The sequence below is a fragment of the Pan paniscus genome, chromosome 15 (assembly GCF_029289425.2).
Source record: "Pan paniscus chromosome 15, NHGRI_mPanPan1-v2.0_pri, whole genome shotgun sequence".
Lineage (NCBI taxonomy): Eukaryota > Metazoa > Chordata > Mammalia > Primates > Hominidae > Pan > Pan paniscus.
This window is the reverse complement of record NC_073264.2, coordinates 47,996,629-48,019,741: the sequence shown is the minus strand read 5'-3', so window position 1 is coordinate 48,019,741 and position 23,113 is coordinate 47,996,629. Positions and strand designations below refer to the sequence as shown.

Sequence of the window (23,113 nt, the reverse complement as noted above, 5' to 3'; positions counted from 1 at the left end):
TCAGTTATCTGGATATTTTAGAGAAAAATTGTTTGAGTCTTAATTATTCAGTAAGATATTAATTTACATGTAAAATTCTTTTACTTTTTCATTAAAATTAGATTGGTTTTATGTTTAGTTGTAATCTTCTGCACTATTATGGCTCTCATACCATTGTCACAATCTTGCATTATTATTGCTATGTAATATTTTACATTTTTCTTATGAAAATGTTGCAGTATGTGTATTAATTTAATTAATATTAATTTAATTAAAATTTACCAACAGGAGAATTTCATTGTGGATTTGAAGATGGTAATATTTGTTTGTTCACTCAAGATGATACAGATAATTTTGACTGGACAAAACAAAGTACAGCAACAAGAAATACAAAATATACTCCTAATACAGGACCTAATGCTGACCGTAGTGGCTCCAAAGAAGGTATGGGGGTATGGCCTTTTGTGTTCATAGCAATCAGAGACTTTTAAAAACTGCTATAAATATGAAATACTAATATTTAGCCATATATTTGAAGATTATGGAATAAAATATTAAATTTTCTGTACAGTATCAATTTAGATATTTACAAAACTTTGTAGACATTAATTTTTTCTCAGACTTCACTGATACGTATAGTAGAGAGAATAGGAATTTTTTGATAATTCAAGTCTAAATTTCAACTTTTTATACATTTTATCTTTAATTTGGTAGATCATTTATTCTTTGTGTTACAGCCACTATTAGTTACATATACACATAGAGATTTTATAAATGAGATGCAAATCTTCCTATCCATCTTTATTTTGTATGAAAACTATAAGACTTCTCAGTGATTTGAAATTTCATTATGCGGTAAGAATAATGTGTTTAAACACTTTATTTTGTCTGTTTTAAGGTTTTTATATGTACATTGAGACATCACGACCCAGATTGGAAGGCGAAAAGGCTCGACTTCTCAGCCCTGTTTTCAGCATAGCTCCCAAAAACCCTTATGGACCCACAAACACTGCATATTGTTTCAGCTTCTTTTATCACATGTATGGACAACATATAGGTGAGATAGCAATAATTACTGATTCTTACAAGATTAATGATAACTAAGAAGAAAAAGGTTCATAAACACACAGCATTAAAACAGTTTTTGGTCAAAGAATGCTATAATTTACTTTTTAAATGATTTATCTGCAAATTGCAAAATAAGATAGTAAGAATTTTTTCCCACCATCTAATTTAGATTTGGAATTTGACATTTTAGATCATCACCTACCTCCCTTTGGAATCCTAAATCAGGTAGACAATCAATGAGTTAAATTCTTTGCCAGGTCTCATGGACTTGACACAGCATAATTTAGGCTGCTTCTTTCCAAAGAAACTTGCTTCGACAGTGACTGAATGCATATTAATCATGATGAAAAGTAATATTGTCATGTTGCTATATTGACAGTTATTTTTAGCACCATCCACATATTTGAAACATTGGTGTGATTTTTTTCATGTTTTTAAAGTATGCCAAACACACCCAGTAAGATTTAAGAACATTCTAGGTCCTGCACAGCATACAAAGATAAAGACACATTTCCTTCCCTTGAGACCTTGTACAGTAATAGAGGATAAGATCAGATGCACAACTGTGCTAGATAGAGCATGACATTACACTGAGAGTAGACCTAGTAAACTCTGTGGGGAAAAAGATCATGCAGGTCTACCATTCTTTATGTGCAATTCTGAAATCCTGAGAACTGAATATCAATTTTTAAAATTTAATTATTTGACATTACATGTTAGCCTGATATATAACCTGAACTGATATGAACCTATGTATAGTCTCTATCCAAATGAATGTGGACATTTATACCATTTGCAGCAAAAATATTACTGTTTTTAATAATATGATTCTACTCCAGACCATTCCAGAAGATATCACATAATATAAGTGATATAATCTCTCACCTTTCTAACATAAGACAAAATTCTGAATAATGAAGTATATCTAACCCCATAGAGCTTGAACCAGGGATTGTGGATCTTTATCTAGTTAAGGAATGAGTCACTGCATCAATACAAACGAGAACATTTCTCTGGTATGCAAAAGAGGTATGTTTTCAATACGCAGAGATTAGCACAGGGAGGGTTAAAGCACTGGTAATAAGGAAGTAAAATTTGAGAAGTTAGGATTACATTAGTGTCTTTATATAAATTAATAAAATGATAGTATAAATATATGTGATGTAAACTAATACAATTGGACACATAATATGTATCAGTCACCATATTATTTAAGCTAAGTAATACTCTCAATTAAGTTTGTAAAAGTGAACATCACTGTCCATCTTTTACCGTGGAGAAAACTGAACCTCAAGAAGTTTGTGTGAACTGCCAAGTAAATGGTTGTGCTGGGATTCAGACTCATACCCAACAGTATTAACTAGTATTCTTCACAGTATACTGACAAGCCTAAACGGATAGCACTTGGGTTTTTTTGTTTTGTTTTATAATTTATTTTTATTTTTATTTTTTATGAGACAGGCTCTTGCTATGTTGCCCAGGCTGGTCTCAAGCAATCTTCCCACCTCCGCCTCTCAAAATGCTGGGATAACAGGCATGAGTCATTGTGCCCAGCCAGAAAGCTTTTAAGAAGTTAAACTACTATAAACTTGAAGTCAGGAGACCTGGGCAGGAACTTGGCTGTAGCACTTCATCACTGTAATACTTAAGAGAAATCACTTAAAATGTCTGAAGCCTTGGTTTCCTTATCTGTAAAATGAGAATAATAACTCTTATTTCAGAAAGCTGTAGTTTAAGTTAAATTAGGCAACATACATAGTATCTTCAACCAGATGGCAGACACTCATAATCTTAGGTTACTTTGAATCTGAAATAGCAATAATAATAGCAATAATAAAATAATAGTTGACATTTATGCAGTACTCATCATGGGCTAGGATACTTTGTGGATTATTTCTCTTAATTTTCACGATCAACATTTGTGCTTATTAAAATCATTATCCTGTTTCATAGATAACAAAATTGAAATACAAAGGACTTTAGTTACCATGCCCATAACATGGCTAAGTAGTGAAGCCATAACACAAACATGGGAAGCTGGACAGAGTCTGCCTGTTTTATTACTGTGCAGGAACACTTGTTGGAAGATTTTGCAAGCCTAGCTAAGTATGTGACAGTTACTTAGTAGTGGTGTGAGTTATTAGATTTTCTGCAATCAAAAAGCATAATGAGATAGTTGATTTAGGAAAATAAACATAAAAATAGGTAAAATCATTCAGAAACAGAATCTAGACTGGGAATCACTTAAAAAACCAATGAAAGGAAACAAATCGCATAATTGCCAAGCCATTTTATTTATTGTGGGATTACTATATTATTACTAATGTAGGATTAGCTCTACTCTAATTCTTCCTTTTTGTTAATAATGTGTAGTCTATTTCCTCTTTGTTTTGATATGTGTCATGTACTTTCTTTCTCCTCTTCCAATTTACATTGGATCACATATTTTAATTGATTTTTAAATAAATATTTCCAAGACCAATATTTTGAATTACTTTAAGTCATAAAATATGTTCACCTTATTTATGAGACTAGATTTTAGGGCTTTACTTTAAAATAATTTTAAAAATACTTTAAAAATACTTTTAATACATCATTGTAATATACTTTTAACTTAATAGTTGTTAGTCTTATCTTCTTTATTGTCAATGGATGTCCAGTTGACGTTCTGCTAGTTTTATTCTGATTATTTTGGGATAAGGGAAAATTAGGAGGACACTTCTCCATTTCTTGGCAAACATTTACATTTTGACCCCTGTGTCATTTCTTTGCTTCATCAGACTGAAGGTTGCAGTCTGGGTATCAGGTCTATTGCTTGGGTTCCTCTCAGCAAGCTGCAGGCATGCTGCTTACTAAAATCTAGGCAAAAATACCTGGTCCAGACATTGAGTAATCAGTTAAAGCTAGATGAGATAGTTCATTAGAGAGATCTGCTGGTAGTTAAAACATTCCCTCTTTGCATATATTATTTTCAGACTTTCATTCATCTGTAAACTCAGGAGGCATTTATAGCCACTGGTTTTACAAACTGTATTTTCAGTTTTAGTCATTCTTTTGGAAATGCAGATTCAAAGATGCCTTGTCCTGAATTTCTAATAGCCTAATTAAATTTATAACTTCATGAGTAATTGTAAATAAATCTTGAACTTTTAACTGTGACTAAAGGACGGTATACCATTGAGAAGGTTCATAATTATCTGATACAGAAATGAGCAATACCCTACTAAGAAGAGAGATTCCTCTTTGAACTAAAGTTAAATATGTTGCATTACTTATCATTTGCAATATAACAAATTTCCCCAAACTTTTGTGACTTAAAACAACAAATATTTATTATCTCACAGTTGCTGTGGGTCAATACAAGTATAGCTCAGCTGAGTGCCTTTGGGTCAAGGTCTCTCCTAAGGTTATAGTCCTTCCAGAAAAGGACTCCACCATAATTTGAAGACTCAGTTTGGGGAGGATACACTTCCAAGCCCACTTGCTTGATTTTTGGCAGGCTTTGCTCCCTTAAGATATTGGACTATAGATACTGATTTCTTGCTGGCTGTTGATTGGAGGCCTCCCTCAATTCCTCACCATGTGGACATCTCTACAGGGCTGTCGCATAACATGGCAGCAGGCTTTCTTCAAAGCAAGTAATCCATTAAGAAGAGAGAGAGAATGCATGCCCAGGATTTTTCATAACCTAACCCCTGAAGTGATATCCCATATGTCTGTCTGGTTCCATTTAATGTGACTGAGTTGATAATTCAAGCCCATACCCAAGGGGAGAGAAATGCCCAAGAGTGTTCATGCTAGGACCTAGGTTGAGTTGAGCTCTGCCACACTGGTACAATTTCTTTTTCGTTAAATGTTTCATCAAAATTGATTGAAGAAAAAAACATGTTTCCAAATGAAAACTATAATGTTATCCTTAAAGTACCTGCTGATTTATATGTAAGTGATACAACATCTGGCCATGATAATAATAAAAGATTCTTTCAGCATTCCTGTGACTACTAATGGACATTTCAATTCTCGATGAATCCACTGAATTTCTAATGTTCTTGCAAAAAAAAAAAAAAAAGAATCTCATAGGAGATCACTAGATATGACAAAAGTGTATTAAAAATAAGTTAAATGCATCATTCATTTCTTTAAAAAAAGAATGTGCAATGTAAAGGTCATATCATATCAGGAAATTAAGGCACTTATGAATACATTCATTGTACTTGATACGAATGGTTCAATAAAGTTGTGTCTCTAGAAAGCTAATTCCACTATGGAGTAAACAGGAGGAAAGCAAAGGAGTTCATTAATGAAGAAGCAGGAGACTGTAAAAGAACTGATAAATAGAGATGTGGGATTGTAGAAGGGCTTATTTTAAGAGGAAAAAGACGTAATAAAAAGGGTAAGCTTAGATGGGAATTTAGAGCTCTGGCTGGGGAATGAGACTTTAAGAGAGAAACTGATGCCATTTCCACTAAAGTGGTAAAAAAAAAGAATTCAGTATTAATAGTAACATGGCTTCTGATAGATTTCTAGCTGCAATAACAGCAAGCTGACATGGAAGTTGCCTTCCTAACAGTCTCCATTTTCTCTGCAAAACAGATACAGAGGTACATGTTCAAAGAGGAGATAGCTTTACGAGAGTGGTAAATGGGAGCACAAAGTAATTGACAATATAGAGACAGCTGGAGAGGTTGGAGATGAGGACATCAATCTGTAGGTTTCTGAAACGCATTTTGGAATATAATGGCCAGTTTGAGTCCCCATCTGTGCGTAGTACTGCATTTCGCTTGCTAACTGATTTTCTTGCTGTCTTTTTTAAAAAGTCCATAGCTTCCAGGGTAAAGATCTTTCTCTAAAAGCAGTAACAGGACCTCAAGGATATATGCCCCTCTGGCTTTTCCTTGGGGTAGCTTCATAGTCTGTTCCAGTCATACTTGAAGTTTTTCGGGTAAAGCTCTCTTGTGCCTGAAGCCTCTTCACAGGCTGTCTCTTTTGTCCTGCTGAACTGTAGGCTTGATAGGAGTAGAAATGATGTCTCTTCTGATGACACCCTGCCCTGCATGTAAATATTCAAGTACCCCCCCCAAAAAATTAATAAATATTTGTTTATCTAATTGAATACGTACTTTTTCTCCTATTTAATCATCTAAGTCATGCATAACCTTCCTTAAAAAAGCAATTCAGAGATATATGCTGAAATTCTTTCCTATCTTCTCTGCTCCTTTTGTTCCCAAAACTCCTGATATGTATACCTATCATAATGTTTATCACACTGACCTCTGTAAAATTGTAAACTCCTTGAGAGCAGTAACCATGATTTATTTACATTTGATTCTCAGAAACAACATTTACACAATAGATTTAAAGAATGAACCAAACTAGATTCTTTTGCTTCTGGATATACTAGAATAACAAAACAAGGGAATTGAAAGTATGCAGTTTAGTTTGGAAATAGAAGGTAGTTTCATTAAGGCATTATAGATTGTAAAAAAAAAAAAAAAAACAGACAGAAGATGAAGTTTATTATTGACTTAACTTGAATTTTCATCTATATGCTCTGGCAACTAAAGTAAAAAGAAAAGCAAAAGTGTCACATATTCTTAACAATTAATGCAAAGAGAAATGCATATTATAAAAGTACACTTGAGTAATGTTACCAGCAATATCTTTACTTACTAAGATATTCATATAAAGGATAAAGATATAAAACTTGTTCAAATAAAAATTTAATATATTGATAAACCATAATACAGGATAAAATAACATTTGTGTTTTCAGCTGAAATGTTAAGGACCAGGTATGTCACCTTATGATCTAACTTAATGTAGAGAAAGAATGTAAAGAATCTGAAATTAACTACTCATTAAGTTTCTCTTTTTTTATTATTATTATACTTTAAGTTTTAGGGTACATGTGCACAATGTGCAGGTTAGTTACATATGTATACATGTGCCATGCTGGTGCGCTGCACCCACTAACTCGTCATCTAGCATTAGGTATATCTCCCAATGCTATACCTCCCCTCTCCCCCCACCCCACAACAGTCCCCAGAGTGTGATGTTCCCCTTCCTGTGTCCATGTGATCTCATTGTTCAGTTCCCACCTATGAGTGAGAATATGCAGTGTTTGGTTTTTTGTTCTTGCGATAGTTTACTGAGAATGATGATTTCCAATTTCATCCATGTCCTTACAAAGTACATGAACTCATCATTTTTTATGGCTGCATAGTATTCCATGGTGTATATGTGCCACATTTTCTTAATCCAGTCTATCATTGTTGGACATTTGGGTTGGTTCCAAGTCTTTGCTATTGTGAATAATGCCACAATAAACACACGTGTGCATGTGTCTTTATAGCAGCATGATTTATAGTCCTTTGGGTATATACCCAGTAATGGGATGGCTGGGTCAAATGGTATTTCTAGTTCTAGATCCCTGAGGAATCGCCACACTGACTTCCACAATGGTTGAACTAGTTTACAGTCCCACCAACAGTGTAAAAGTGTTCCTATTTCTCCACATCCTCTCCAGCACCTGTTGTTTTCTGACTTTTTAATGATTGCCATTCTAACTGGTGTGAGATGGTATGTGATTGTGGTTTTGATTTGCATTTCTCTGATGGCCAGTGATGGTGAGCATTTTTTCATGTGTTTTTTGGCTGCATAAATGTCTTCTTTTGAGAAGTGTCTGTTCATGTCCTTCGCCCACTTTCTGATGGGGTTGTTTGTTTTTTTCTTGTAAATTTGTTTGAGTTCATTGTAGATTCTGGATATTAGCCCTTTGTCAGATGAGTAGGTTGCAAAAATTTTCTCCCATTTTGTAGGTTGCCTGTTCACTCTGGTGGTAGTTTCTTCTGCTGTGCAGAAGCTCTTTAGTTTAATTAGATCCCATTTGTCAATTTTGGCTTTGGTTGCCATTGCTTTCAGTGTTTTAGACATGAAGTCCTTCCCCAGCCTATGTCCTGAATGGTAATGCCTAGGTTTTCTTCTAGGGTTTTTATGGTTTTAGGTCTAACGTTTAAGTCTTTAATCCATCTTGAATTGATTTTTGTATAAGGTGTAAGGAAGGGATCCAGTTTCAGCTTTCTACATATGGCTAGCCAGTTTTCCCAGCACCATTTATTAAATAGGGAATCCTTTCCCCATTGCTTGTTTTTCTCAGGTTTGTCAAAGATCAGATAGTTGTAGATATGTGGCATTATTTCTGAGGGCTCCGTTCTGTTCCATTGATCTATATCTCTGTTTTGGTACCAGTACCATGCTGTTTTGGTTACTGTAGCCTTGTAGTATAGTTTGAAGTCAGGTAGCGTGATGCCTCCAGCTTTGTTCTTTTGGCTTAGGATTGACTTGGTGATGCGGGCTCTTTTTTGGTTCCATATGAACTTTAAAGTAGTTTTTTCCAATTCTGTGAAGAAAGTCATTGGTAGCTTGATGGGGATGGCATTGAATCTATAAATTACCTTGGGCAGTATGGCCATTTTCATGATATTGATTCTTCCTACCCATAAGCATGGAATGTTCTTCCATTTGTTTGTATCCTCTTTTATTTCATTGAGCAGTGGTTTGTAGTTCTCCTTGAAGAGGTCCTTCACATCCCTTGTAAGTTGGATTCCTAGGTATTTTATTCTCTTTGAAGCAATTGTGAATGGGAGTTCACTCATGATTTTGCTCTCTGTTCATCTGTTATTGGTGTATAAGAATGCTTGTGATTTTTGTACATCGATTTTGTATCCTGAGACTTTGCTGAAGTTGCTTATCAGCTTAAGGAGATTTTGGGCTGAGACAATGGGGTTTTCTAGATATACAATCATGTCGTCTGCAAACAGGGACAATTTGACTTCCTCTTTTCCTAATTGAATACCCTTTATTTCCTTCTCCTGCCTAATTGCCCTGGCCAGAACTTCCAACACTATGTTGAATAGGAGTGGTGAGAGAGGGCATCCCTGTCTTGTGCCAGTTTTCAAAGGGAATGCTTCCAGTTTTTGCCCATTCAGTATGATATTGGCTGTGGGTTTTTCATAGATAGCTCTTATTATTTTGAGATATGTCCCATCAATACCTAAGTGATTGAGAGTTTTTAGCATGAAGGGTTGTTGAATTTTGTCAAAGGCCTTTTCTGCATCTATTGAGATAATCATGTGGATTAATCAAGAGTTTTGCAAGAATGGATTAATGCTTTCTAACAGATATGCTGGCATTCAAGGATTTTAAACTAGGAACTTAAATATTTTTATACAAGATATTGAGAAAGCAAAGATGGTATTTTGCATGATTTTATGAGTTTGATTTTTATTCTCATTTTGGTCAAAGACTGTATTTCTTCTGATTAGAATTCAAAATGTCAAGATTCTTGCTTACATATCAAATATATTCTCAAATAGGAAATCAGCTCACATATTGGGATTTTTTTTCCCTTGGAGTTAAACGCCATATGAGAAAGAATGTTAAGATAAGGAGCCATTATTTTAAAGCCTTGATTTCACTGACTCTAGGAGAATCTCAGTGGAATAAATATAAAATATTAAGGTACTTGTATTCTGATAAATTCTCAGAATTAAGTTCCTTGAAGAAGACAACTCTTAGGTGGCTGAGGGGATAGATAAGTCTCCTTAGTGTTCTCCATTTAGATATTAGGGAATAACTACCAAACTGTGAGCTGTTTGATAATAGTTGATATTAAGTCACGCTTTCTGTTAAGAATTAGTCTATGCTCTCAGTGAAGTCCTGTTTGTAGTTAATGCTGATAATGCCAATGCTGTAAATGTGAAAATAATGCTATAGATGGAAGACATTCATTCAGTAAACTGCTTTGTTTTTTTGTTTGTTTTTTTTTTTGACACAGGGTTGCAACAAAGCTTTAATTTGTAAAAAAAAAAACAAAAAACAAAAAAAACCAGCAATATCTGCAAAGCACAACAAAACAAGATATGTCAGTATTTGTGTGTTTACAATGCTCAATTTGGAGTCTAGAACATCCTTTTACAGAAAGCAATAAAAACCAGACTTATAGGAACTAAAATGTAAAGAACTAAAATGTAAAGACATAAAAATAAGGCAAAATAGTTAAGTTAGAATGTTTGAAGTATTAGATTGACTAAGCATCACTTCTAGTTTTGTAAGTCAACATTATTTAGAAATAATTTACATATAACAAAAGGTACAAATTTTAAGTGAAGTGTGATGGGTTTTGACAAATGCATACACTCATTTAACCACCCTCACATCAATGCATACAATATTTCTAGCATTCCAAAACTTTTCTGTCCCTTTCTCCAATCTCCTCCCACCACTCTCACCCTAGGGAAGCACTGGACTGTTTAACACTATTAATTAGCTTTGGCTTTTCACTGTTGTGGGGTGGGGGGAGGGGGGAGGGATAGCATCGGGAGATATACCTAATGCTAGATGACGAGTTAGTGGGTGCAGCGCACCAGCATGGCACATGTATACGTATGTAACTGCTTTGTTAAATGAGATGAATTTAAAATTGAGGAGGTGGATAGAATCTAGCCATGACTTATGACAATGTATAATAAAACTCTTTTTACAGGTACTTGTTATAGACCTGCTAGTAAAACTATATGTAATCTTTAATACATTTATCTTTTTAGAATCCAGGTTTGAACCACTAACTACTTCTAAACTCATTTTTTTTCTATTCTTCATTGATGATGGTCCCTTAGACAATGTATGTAATAAAATCTAGTGTGTTTAAGCAAAATTAATGACATGAACTGAGTAAGGCTGAGAACACAGTAGCTGAGAAAGGCTGCTACTTCAAACCATATAAGTCTAATTTTCAGTATAATTAATAGACAATATTATTTCATCGATTGAATTGATGGTAAGCAATTGAGTTAACTGCTTCTGTTTCTCATCCAGTGTACCAAACTTTAAAACTAATTTCATTGACATTAAGGATTTATTATAATGGGTATTTTTTTACCCTTAGGTTTGAATTCACTCATTTCTGTTCAATAGGATGAATTGCACAGGCTGTGTGCCTAATCCTAGTGTTTAGAATTCTATAGAGATTAAATGACAAATATGATAAAAGTTTTTTATTCATCAAATAGTTCATCATCTTTTTGAGGTAATAAATTTCTGAATAAAATAAAAGTCAGAAAGTAATATGTATCAAAATGTAGGACAAGCCCATGGCGTGGGTGAACAAGGGAGAGAAGACTGAGGGGTACATTAAAATAAAAGTGTCTATGGAAGAGAAGAAATATAAAGCATCCTCCAAAAGAGGTAATTATATAGGAGGTGGAGAACAAAGGCCAAAAATATGAGAAATGGACAGAGCCAATGTATGACAATGGAGAATACTGTGCTTATGGAAGAGTAGAGAAAGTGATAGAACCAAAGAGGGAAAAGGTCAGCGAAAGGGATCTGACTTACATCAGAGAAATAGAAAGGAAAGCTATAATTTAAAAACATTTTGGACTCTAATGTACAAATTCACCTGTGCACCACAAGGAATGGTAATAACTGTAGAAAATAAACTGGCATTTTTCATTTAGGATAGCGCTGCAATTATATGTTGAAAAAATATCAATGGACATGGGCAGCTGTTTTTATTCAAGCAGAAAATAATGATTTTATAATTTCTCACTTTGTATGTATGTATAAAACAAATGATGCTAGCAATTACCTATCAATATACATAGATCTTGCCTAGAGCTGGATGATTTTGGCACATCCTCATTTTACATGAAATGTGAAACTCAGTAAGTCTGTGTTACTGATTATAACAATGCGATTTGTATGCAAGTGATCTCCAGACCTCAGAATATACCAAATTGCAAATTAATTCATGTAAATGTGGCAATTTCAAGACTCTATGGGGAATATGTATGCACATTTTAGGACATATACTTAAATTATTTATCTAAAATATATAATACATATTTATAGTACAATAATTAAAAGTAAAATTATGTTAAGAACTTAAGAGAACTAGGTTAACAGTAGTGATAAATATTATTTATGCAAATTATAGTTTATATTATAATATATATTAAATAATATTAAAATAATAATCAGGCTATTGCATAATGCCATGAATAACCTCAAAGTTTTGGCCATTATTCGTGAGATAAGACAGCACTTGTGTCATTTAGCCTTTTTGCCTGTAGTCTTTAAACATAAGAGCTGACTAAAGTCCTCTAAGCTCTAGCACCTGATTTTTGGAGAGTGGTGACCAAAAGATGAGAATTAAGAAACTAAGGAAAAGAAAAAGTTTGAGTTTTGCTTAGCTTCTGCAAACTTATATTCTAGAACTATAGAATTTGAAAAATCCTATAAAATTGAAAATCCTTGGAGATGATTAAATTTATATGTTTTGGTATCTGATGTCTACTAAAGCATGAACACAGTGTCTCTGGGGATTTAAACTTACTTTTAAGGAGTATTAACACAATCCATCATATTCAGTTCAGAGTTTTTTTACTATAATACTATAATGTGCTGAATCAGCTTTGCTGAATCTAACTTCTCTTGAATAGCTTTATTCTATTTCACAAGTTCTAATTTTGTTGACTAAGGTGACTTGACATAAGTTTAAATATCTTTTGGCACTGATTTCTCTTTTATAAACTTAAGAACTAGAAACTTCCTGGGAGAAAAGTTCCAAAATCATTTGTTGATTAACACTGCTTTTCTCATCACCTCTAAAATATATCAGTAATAAGTAGTTTGCATTCACTGACTGGGATAATCATATAATTATTACTATATATGTAAAACATTGAAATTATATTTGAAAGATTTATTTCAATCAGTTGTAGTTCTTGTGTCTTTTTCTTATCAAACAAGTAAAATTTACCTTTTTAAATAACACCTAGCCACAATTGAATACACCTTGTTTAGCCTTTTCTCAAAACTAATAAGACCTCTGGGATAATTTACACCTGGCTTCTTTAAACCTAGGCAAAATATTTTTTTACATATTATGTATTCAACAAACATAAATAGAAATAACTCAAGTTTGAATTTATATTACATATGTAAAAAGAAAATGTTAAGAAATATAAACATAATTACAGGCAAACAGAATTCCCTTAGTGAGAAACAATATTCAGTACTGACACGATACTCTATCATTATTGATATAAGAAAGATAAGTCACAGATATTAATATGTTTTACTAAATCATGTATTTATTAAAATGCATGAATTCTGAAGGACATATAGTATGCACTATTTTGTTAGCGAACTATAATAGGTCTTAAAAATATTCTTTTAATGTTTTTTAAAAAGTGCATTTCTTGATTGAATGTATTTCCTGTCAATTAAATCAAAATAAAAGGTCATGCAACCCAAGAGAAATAAAACTCTATATGAAAGGGTATAAGAGAAGCCTCAAAAATTGTCTGGTGAAAAATGCCAAAGGATTACTTCTTATTATTCAAGAATGAATAAAGAGGAAGAAAATGGAGAGAGGAAAAACATGAGGTTCTAATGAAGATTCCATAGAATAAAAACTGGCTCACATGGCACATAGTAGAAGAAACATATACTGGTGAAAAAGATTTACTGAATTACTTCAAGTGAAAGTAAAATGTGTACAGCATATGCTTTATATATTTAACAAAGCATATAAGAATATGAACTTTACGAAAGAATATAAGAGAACAGTGGACCAAGAAAAAGATGGAACTGGATAAAGTCTAGATAAAGTCTAGATAAAGGAGAATTCTGTGAGGTCACAAAAGAGTGATACACTTTAAATAGTATAATAGCAGAATAAAAGTGACATTGGAAACAAAACAACAGAAAAAAACAATATGGTATGGAAATTAAAGTCAGTTCTGTGGAAGACGAGTTTGAGATTCTTTCTTACCCTGAAGAGGAAAAATGATAGAAGGTAATTTTGAAGCAAAAAGTGAAAATGCAACACTGAAAGATAAAACCAAAAAAGAAAACTGGAGAACCATAAGGACAAATATACATGAATTATTCCAAAATAAAATACTAGCAAATTGATTCAGCCTTATAATAAAAAGTCAGTGGTCTATTATAAAGTACATTTTATTTCTGTAATATACGATTAGTTCAACATTATGGAATGCATTAATATAACCTAACACATCAATAGAGGAATAGAGAAACCTTAGTTGAATATCTTTATATAATAATAAATGTAGTGCTGATTATATGAGAAATAATATATGGTTTACATACTTTAATTCTCACTAAAAACTTATGCTAGTTATCATCATTTAGTTATCATTTGCCTGATGAGGAAGTTGAGGGAATGAGAGATTTAGAGATGAAGCCAGAGTCATCCAGCTGTGATATAAAGAATGCAGTTTTTGCTTAAAAAGTGGATACCCATATTTATGTACTTCTATTATATGCATACATGTGGTCTTATGTGTAAATAATTAAAGAAAATTTCTTTAAAAAGTTGAAGGATAAGCTACTCTATATCATATAACGATACATAAGCAGGTAAATATTTTTTAAAGGCTAAAGCAACATACACCAAAATGTTAAGAAGGCTACCCTCTGAATGATTTAATGATAATGTTATATTGTCTTTTTTGTTCATTAGAATTCATGTAGCATATTCATATAAATAAGTTTATATACTACATTATATGTAAAGTTTATATGTATATTGTGAAGCGTATATATTAACATATTACTAATTTATATCATTATCTGTAATCAAAATGAGATCATCTTAAGGCCAAGGAGTAGTAAATGATATCAGATAAGTCCTGTTGCCCTAAACAAGCATAAAAATGGGCAAAATATATTAGAAACCATTTTTTAGAGAATAGACCAAAAAACAGGGTAGGACTGCAATGGATGAGAAAAGAGAAACTAATGGAGTGATCTCCATGACAGTCAAGTTCTCTGCCTGAGGAAAATTTCCTGACCTTGCCACAGATCCCAGAAATTCAAGCAGAATGTGAAGATCCCAGTCAGTCAGGAAACAAAGATTAGTGTACTGTACAATTGATGTCATTGGAATCTGTGGGTCAGGGTAACAGAAAGAAAAAAGATATGCAGGGTTGAATCCAGAAGTCTGTATGGGGTTCCCTCATGACTATTTGCTGAAGGCTAGACTGTACATGTAGAAAACTAGAAAAACCAAGACTTATAATACAGCAACCTTTGTGAGATTGACAGCACAACAAAGGTGGGGAGAGCAAGGAGACCTGAGAGGAGAGCAGCATGGAATATTGAAGTCTCAGCCATGAAACGTCATGAGAGTGTAGAGATCTCATAAAACCCCTGGCAGCACAATGAAACCAGAAACGCTAGAATCATACTTGGGAGAAAGGCCTTCTCTAGACATTATCTAAAACAGCCTAAATGCAAGCCCCAATAAGATTCATAGGTAAGACAGATTTAGAGATTGAGTCCCATAAAGTTAGAGAATTTAGGGCAACAATTTTGGCTTTTCACAGATCTGCATTAGTAGTGGAAAACCAAGCCTATACAAGTTCAGCGTGGTCAATTTATAACTGAACATTTTGCTATAACAGGAGCCAATAGCCTTCTGAGAAAGATTACAGCTGAAGAGTCTCTATAATGTTCTATCTACAATGCCCATTACTCACTGAAAGTCACTAGATATACAAATAAATAGAATATATGATTCATAGCCATAAAAAGTTAACATCAGTTCATAGAAACCAAACTTAAGAAAGTTAGACTTTGGACTTAGCAGATAGAGGCTTTAAAGAAGGTATTATAGGCCGGGCACGGTGGCTCATGCCTGTAATCCCAGCACTTTGAGAGGCCAAGGCTGGTGGATCACGAGGTCGGGAGATCGAGACCATTCTGGCTAACACTGTGAAACCCCATCTCTACTAAAAATACAAAAAATTAGCCGGGTGTGGTAACAGGCGCCTGTAGTCCCAGCTACTCGGGAGGCTGAGGCAGGAGAATGGCGTGAACCTGGGAGGTGGAGCTTTCAGTGAGCCGAGATCGCGCCACTGCACTTCAGCCTGGGAGACAGAGCGAGACTCCGTCTCAAAAAAAAAAAAAAAAGAAAAGAAAAGAAAAAAAGTATTATAAATTTGTTCCGTGAAATAACAGAATGTGCTGAATCAAAGGAAATAAAATGCGTGAATGGATAAAGAAGTTCAGCAGAGAAAGAGAAACTATACTAAAGGACTAGGACTAAATAAGAATTATACTACAAAGTACAATAAACAAAAAAATTTACTGGGTGGGCTTAACAGAAGACTGGAGATGACAGAAAAAAAAAAGTGAACTTGAAGACAAAGAAAATTTTCCAATTTGAGAAAATAGGGGAAAATATTGAAGAAAAATAAACAGAGCCATAATGACCTATACAAGAATATCAAGTTACATTATATATAAGTACTTTTTTATATATGTACTTTAATATACATATATATTTAAGGATTTATATATAAGTTAATTGTGCAAAAGAGAGGAAAGAGACATGTGGCAGAAAATATTGTTAGAAATAATGGGACCAGGCGTGGTAACTCAAGTCTGTAATCCCAAAAACTTTGGGAAGCCAAAGCAGGAGGATTGCTTGAACTCAGTTGGAGATCTACCTGAGTAAGATGGAGAGACCCCATTCATAAAAAAAGATAAATAAATTAGCTAGGCATGTTGGGGTGCCCCTGTAGTACTAGCTACTTAGGAAGCTGAGGTGGGAAGATCCCTTGAGCCCAGGAGTTTGAGGCTGCTGTGAGGTGCCATGGCACCACTGCTCACCAGTCTGGGTGACAGAGCAAGACCCCATGTCTTAAAAAAAGAATAAGATAAAATAAAACAAATTTTAAAAAGAATTAATGGAAAAGACTTAGAAGAAACTCAGCATAACCCTGAGCAAGATGAATCTAAAGAAAATCGTATTTACATTCATCACAATCAACTACTGCAAACCAAAGACAGAAATTCTCTAAAGCAGCCTGAGAGAGAAAGAAAAGCATACTATATACAAGACAAACAAAAATAAATGATGGTTTACTTCACATTAGAAATAGCATGCAGAAGATAATGGAACACCTTTAATATGCGGGGAAAAAAAAACCCGCCTGAATTCTAAACCTCACAAGAAATATGAGAGAAATGAGAATATTTTTACTTAAAGGAATCAGAGAAATATTGTCCCTAGAAGCTCACCACTGCAAAAAATGCTAAGGGATGCCCTTTGGGCCATGGGTGCCAGATTGTAACTCAGATCTACAGGTAGAAATGTAAACCACCAGAAATGGAAATAAGTGGAAATTGAAACGCCATATTTCCTTTCTTCTTATAATTTATAGAAAATATATTCATATCTGGCTCTTAAAAAATAGTACCGTAAGGTAAGGTTTACAATGTAAACAAAAGTAAAAGATATATTTGATTAAAGAAATGGGGCAGATAAATGAATTATAATGTTGTGTAAGGTTGTTACATTTGTGGAGTGAGATATAGAAAGTGAAGTGAATAGGATAAGGTAATAGTGGAACATCTGAAGGAAGTTTGAATTATGACTTGTAGATATGAAGAAGTAAAATATTGACTCTAATTAGACTCTGAGAAGTTATATCTTGTTAACTCTAAAATAATCACTAACGCATAGTAAAAGGAGATAAAGTTAAGTCAGTAGAGTAAATAAATTGAAATCTTAAATTTTTATTTTTTTATAAATCCTGAAAAAAATCCGTTCCTGATAAAACGGAATGGAAGGAGAGAGGGAGAAGGAAAAACAGAAGAAAAAAATGCAAACCAACAGGTTGGTATATTTAAGTATAAACACATCAATAGCTACATTAAACATAAGTAAACTAAACATTGAATTTAAAATGACTAAGAAAACAATAACATAAATATCATCAATATTACGCTTAGGGAAACTCACCAAACACACAAAAATTATATACTGCCTAATTCCATTAATATGACACTCTATAAAAGAAATCATTGATTAGTGATAGAAGCCTGATCACTAGTTATCTAGCAAAGGGAGGGTGGCTGGGAAGATAAACTACAGAGGAAAGTGAGAAAATTGTTTGAGGAAATGGAAATGTTCTGTATCTTGAACATTGATACAATCAAGATGCATTGATTTTATCTTGATCAAGTACTAACATTGTAGTAGACATTAGTCTAAAATTATTGGCCTGAACACATAGAAATGAATGAATTTTATTGCATGTAAATTTTGCCTCAATACAGTTGATTTTTAAAATTATCTAGTAAAATATTGATTGCCTAGTGATTAAGATGTAAGACTCTGAAACTCCCTGAGTTCAAATCCTGCTTGTGCTATTTTCTTACTGTATGACATAGAGCAAATTGTTTAACCCCTCTAAGTTTTCTCATCTATAATGTGGGGATAATAATAATAAGTACTTCATAGGATTGTTGAGAGGATTAATTCCTCATCTGGAGTAAGTGTTTGGTATATATTTATTGTATTAATATCATTATCATCATTAATATCATTACTGTGTACAGCACATTAAACTATTGAAAGAGAGATATCAAATAATGAGATAAAAGCTATCTTCATTTTATTTTCCAATAACTCTTTTAGAAGAAAAATGAGACAGGTAAAAATCAAACTGAAAAAATAAGATGCTAAATGATAATATAAGACGACAGAATTAGAGTCCAACTCTCAGCAAGTTATTCAGTACATGATTACATGCTATGTTAATTTCCTCTTGCTACTGTAACAAATAACAAATGATCACCAACTTCATGACCTAAAACAACACAAATTTATTAGCTTATCATTCTGGAGAACAGAAATCTAAAAAAAACATTCTGGGCCTAAAATCAAGATGTCAGCAGGGCTGACTTCTTCTGAAGCTCCAGGAAAGAAGCCCTTTCCTTTGCCTTTACTAGCTTCAAGAAGCTGCCAGTAGTCCTTGTAGCCCCTTCCTCCATCTTGGAAACCAGCCATGTAACATCTCTATCTCTCATGGCCTTCTTTCCTGTATCAAATCTCCCTCTGCCTCTGTTTTATAAAGCTATATGTAATTGCATTTAGGACTCACCCTAATAATCTAGAATAATCTCCCCATTGCAAAATCCTTAAATCCCTTTTGCAATATCAGGCAACATGCATATGTTCTAGGGAATTAGGACATGGTTACTTTTGGATCAAATGTCAAATGTCATAAGAGCAAGATAGGAAATGAGAGGAGAAGAGAGGACAAGACACTAGAGTGTTCTGTAAAATTTCAGTTTAAAAAGTTTACAAGTGTTTGGTCAAGGAAAAACAAATTTGAGGTGAAAATGAATATGCAAAATAAAATTTTATTGTCATTTTTAGGTGTCTTAAATGTTTATCTACGTTTGAAAGGGCAAACAACAATAGAGAATCCACTGTGGTCTTCAAGTGGGAATAAAGGACAAAGATGGAATGAGGCTCATGTTAATATATACCCAATTACTTCATTTCAGGTAAGAAAAGTAATTTTGGCTAATTAATTGCTGTAAATGAGCATAACATTAAAGGTGGATCTTGAGCAAATATTAAAATATGAATATTCAGAAATTCCACGATATAAGCATCACAAAAATTATATGATTAGGTTTTGCTTTAGTTCTAAAAGCTGTTTTATAAAGATAAATGCGCTTTTCCTTTATTCATTAATACTCATCAAGTAATTGGTTTGAATAATGGTTTATCAAAATTTAAATGATTTGCCTGGAAAAAATGTAATCCATTTCTATAAAATCACATGCTTATATTTTACTCCCTGAAAAAAAAAAATTATTATAAGTTTCTATAATAATGGAACTTGGTAATCAATTCTCAATCTGTTTGAATTTTTCTTGATTAAATTTTGGATACTTATAACAAAAGGTTCCTTCTGATTTAATGCCATATCAGTAATTGATCAGTGATTATTAAAATTAAGATGACTTTAAATAAGTTATTTTTCTTTGTTTCTATATAGAAAAGAAGTAAAGCTTAGAGAGTTAGCTAAGAGAGTTACCAGTAAAGATATAGAAATTGTAAAGACTGCCACACTGGCCATGATAGCTAGAGACAACAGATCATTAAGCTATTTCAGTGGAGTTAATATACTGTTTAATGATTTTAATGTGTATAAACATATATACATATATAAATATATACATATCCAAATATTTTTATATTTTAAAAATATGGTAAAATATCTTCAAAGTCTATGACATATATCTTCTACAGCTCTATGCTTTATTTCAAAAGAATTCAAATCTATTTCATGACATTATATTTACAGCATTGAATCTACTAGTGATTTTTTTTTGATGCATTTCATGGCATATGTTGTAAGGGTATAGAAAATCGTGCCAGTTTTTAATTGGTGGAATGACCTTTTCTTGTAATCTAATCTATACATTCTAATTGCTTTGGAGATTGCACTTCTAAATCAAACCAGGATGATAAAAATACATGGTCATTCACAATGATAAAGAATCAGAGAGTAAGACTAGCTAATTATCTACAGATATATAAAAGATTTATTCCCATATGATTCTGAAAAATAAAAGAATCATTTTGTTTCTATGAAGAACAATACAATTGTGAAAATGAATGACAACATATCATCAAACTAAATTAAACTGGGAAGACAGGATTCCAAAGTATTACTGATAGAAGTAACCTTAATATTAAGATGTATATACTGATATTGTCATTAAAAAGCAATTTTTTTCTAAAAAGTTGATATTATTCTAGATATACTTTAACTTTCCACATGACTGCCTCTCCAACACAAAATTCCAGCAAAGTTCACAATAAACAAAAATACCAAGGTCATAATATACCACACATTTTTTGAAAGATTTCCACTGATTATAGCATCCTTGTTGTTTTTTTTTTAGAACTTTTCAGATATCGTACCATACTCTTCTTGTTTGCATTGTTTCCAGGAATAAATCTGTGGATAGCCTTAAATTTATTCTTCTGTATGTAATGTGACTTTTTCTCTGTTTGCTTTTAAGATTTTCCTTATCATTCGTATTTATAAATTGTATTGTGATGTGCTTTGATATATTTTTCTTCCTTCTATATGTGCTTTGTGTTCACTGAATTTCTTGGATCTGTGGATTTATAGTTTTCATAAAATTTGAGGTTTTTCTCCTCTTCTCCTTTGAAGATTTCAATCACACATACGTAAAATTGCTTGAAAGTGTCACACAACTCATTAAGGCATTTTCATTTTTTTCTATTTATGTTTAATTTGTGATAGTTTTTATTATGTCTTCACATTCAACAATAGTTTCTTCTGCAATGTGTAATTTATTTTTAATTTTATTCAGTGTATTTTTCATCTAAGTCATTGGATTTTTCATCTCTGTAAGTTCAATTTGAATCTTTTAAAAAATATTTGTATGTCTTTAGTTAGTATTTTGAATATATGAAATCCAGTTATAATAACCATTTTAAATCATTATCTGCTATTGCTAATATCTGTATAAGTTCTTGGTTGGCTTCAGTTGATTGATTTTTCTTCTCATAATGGATCACTGTTTTCGTTATTTTTTTTACAAGTCTGGTAATTTGATTGGGTACCAGACATTGTGACTGTTACCTTGATAGGTGCTGCATATTTTTGTATTCTTATAAGTATTCTTGAGCTTTTTCAGGGAAGATAGTTGAGTTACTTCAGAAGAGTTTGATTATTTTAGGTGTTGCTTTTAAGATTTCTTAGGCGAGACTAGAGTAATGTTTGGTATAGGGCTAATTATTTTTCATGATGGAGGCAAGACTACTCTGAGTCGTCTACCAAATGTCCCATGTATTATGAGGTTTTTCCATGTGGTGGATGGGAACAGTCACCATTGCCAGTCCTCTGAATGCTGGGCACTATTAACTCAAATTCACCCGTCTGTTTCTTTCCCAAGTATTGGGTAGATTGCTCATTTCATGTCCTCATCAGTACTCTGCTGAATACTCAAGGAGGACTCTCTGCAGTGCTCTATTTCTCTCTCTCTTTCTTTTTCTCTGCCACTGTTTTTCTCTGGTATTCTGCCCTGAACATTCCAGCTTCCCTTGTTTTTTTGAACTCTCATCTCCTCAACTCAGATTTTCTACCAGGTTTCACCTTCTTTTCCTCTACTTGCACCATGGCCTATAAACTTTGTATTGGTCAAGAGAATTCACCTTATTTGACTCCCATTTCCCAGGGATCACACTTCTTCATTATCTGATATCTAGTATCCTGAACACTGAGGTTGGCCCAGTTATTTGGTAATTTAAAGTAGAAATATAGCCTTGTTCCTGTTACTCTATTTTTCATGGAAACAAATGCAACAATCTGTATTTGTAAATAGTTTGAATTGATGCATTTCTAAGCTATTTAAATTACCAGTGGAAAATAAAGATAGATAAAATCATCTTTTCATTTTGATCGACGCTCTTTCATTTCCCAACATATTTCTAGGTCTATTGGCTAAGGACTTTATTTCATTAATCTTGATTGTTCAAGGAAACGTGAAACACAACTAAATAATCCCATGCCACTTTTGTTGTTTTTGTCTCATTTCATTTTAGAGAAATTTGTTTTGAATTGTTTTATACAAAGTATTTTTTTTACCCAAAAATCTTTTATAACTTGTCAAACTTCTCAAAAATACTTTATTTGGTATGTAACGTCTTCTAGGAACTCCTGATAACAACAATGATACCAATATATTACTATATAAATTAAGTTTTGAGAAGTTTTAATATTACTCAAATGTAACTTTCTGGTATTTGAGGATGTATTTACTTCAAGTGGAAGGCACAACTTTTACCTCTTGAAATTTTACACAGAATATAAGTGACTTTGAGTCTCTTTCACTAGCATTTACACTGCTTTATTTGTTTTGAGTTGCATGACTTTAAATTAATTTGATCCATAAATCCTTTATAAAATTACTTGGACAGTCCTTTGTTTGAGTGTGTCCAATTAGTTTGCTTAGCTGAAAATAAAATTATTGCGTAGTACTTTCCAAGACAAGTAGAAGTTTTATTCTATTGAAATTTATGTTGGGTTCATTTACTAGAATTAACTTAGCATGATCAGTGCTTGGGATGAAAATAGATTTTGCTACATTGGGAAAAATTAGGGCAACAATTCCAAAGAAGCAAAATGGATATA

The 23,113-nt window shown here is 32.8% G+C and overlaps 1 protein-coding gene across 5 annotated transcripts in view; it reads left to right on the top strand.

Moving 5' to 3' along the window:
• Positions 1-23,113, top strand: part of MDGA2 (MAM domain containing glycosylphosphatidylinositol anchor 2) — an 847,276-nt gene that overhangs the window by 798,768 nt on the left and 25,395 nt on the right. For all 5 annotated transcript variants that reach the window (XR_004666173.3, XR_004666172.3, XM_034937505.3 and 2 more), the window contains 3 exons: positions 268-423; positions 878-1,036; positions 19,309-19,439. Coding sequence is in view for 3 of the 5 variants with exons in the window: in XM_034937505.3 (XP_034793396.1) it covers positions 268-423; positions 878-1,036; positions 19,309-19,439 (446 nt within the window). In the remaining 2 variants the exon portion in view is untranslated. The remainder of the gene's footprint in view (positions 1-267; positions 424-877; positions 1,037-19,308; positions 19,440-23,113) is intronic.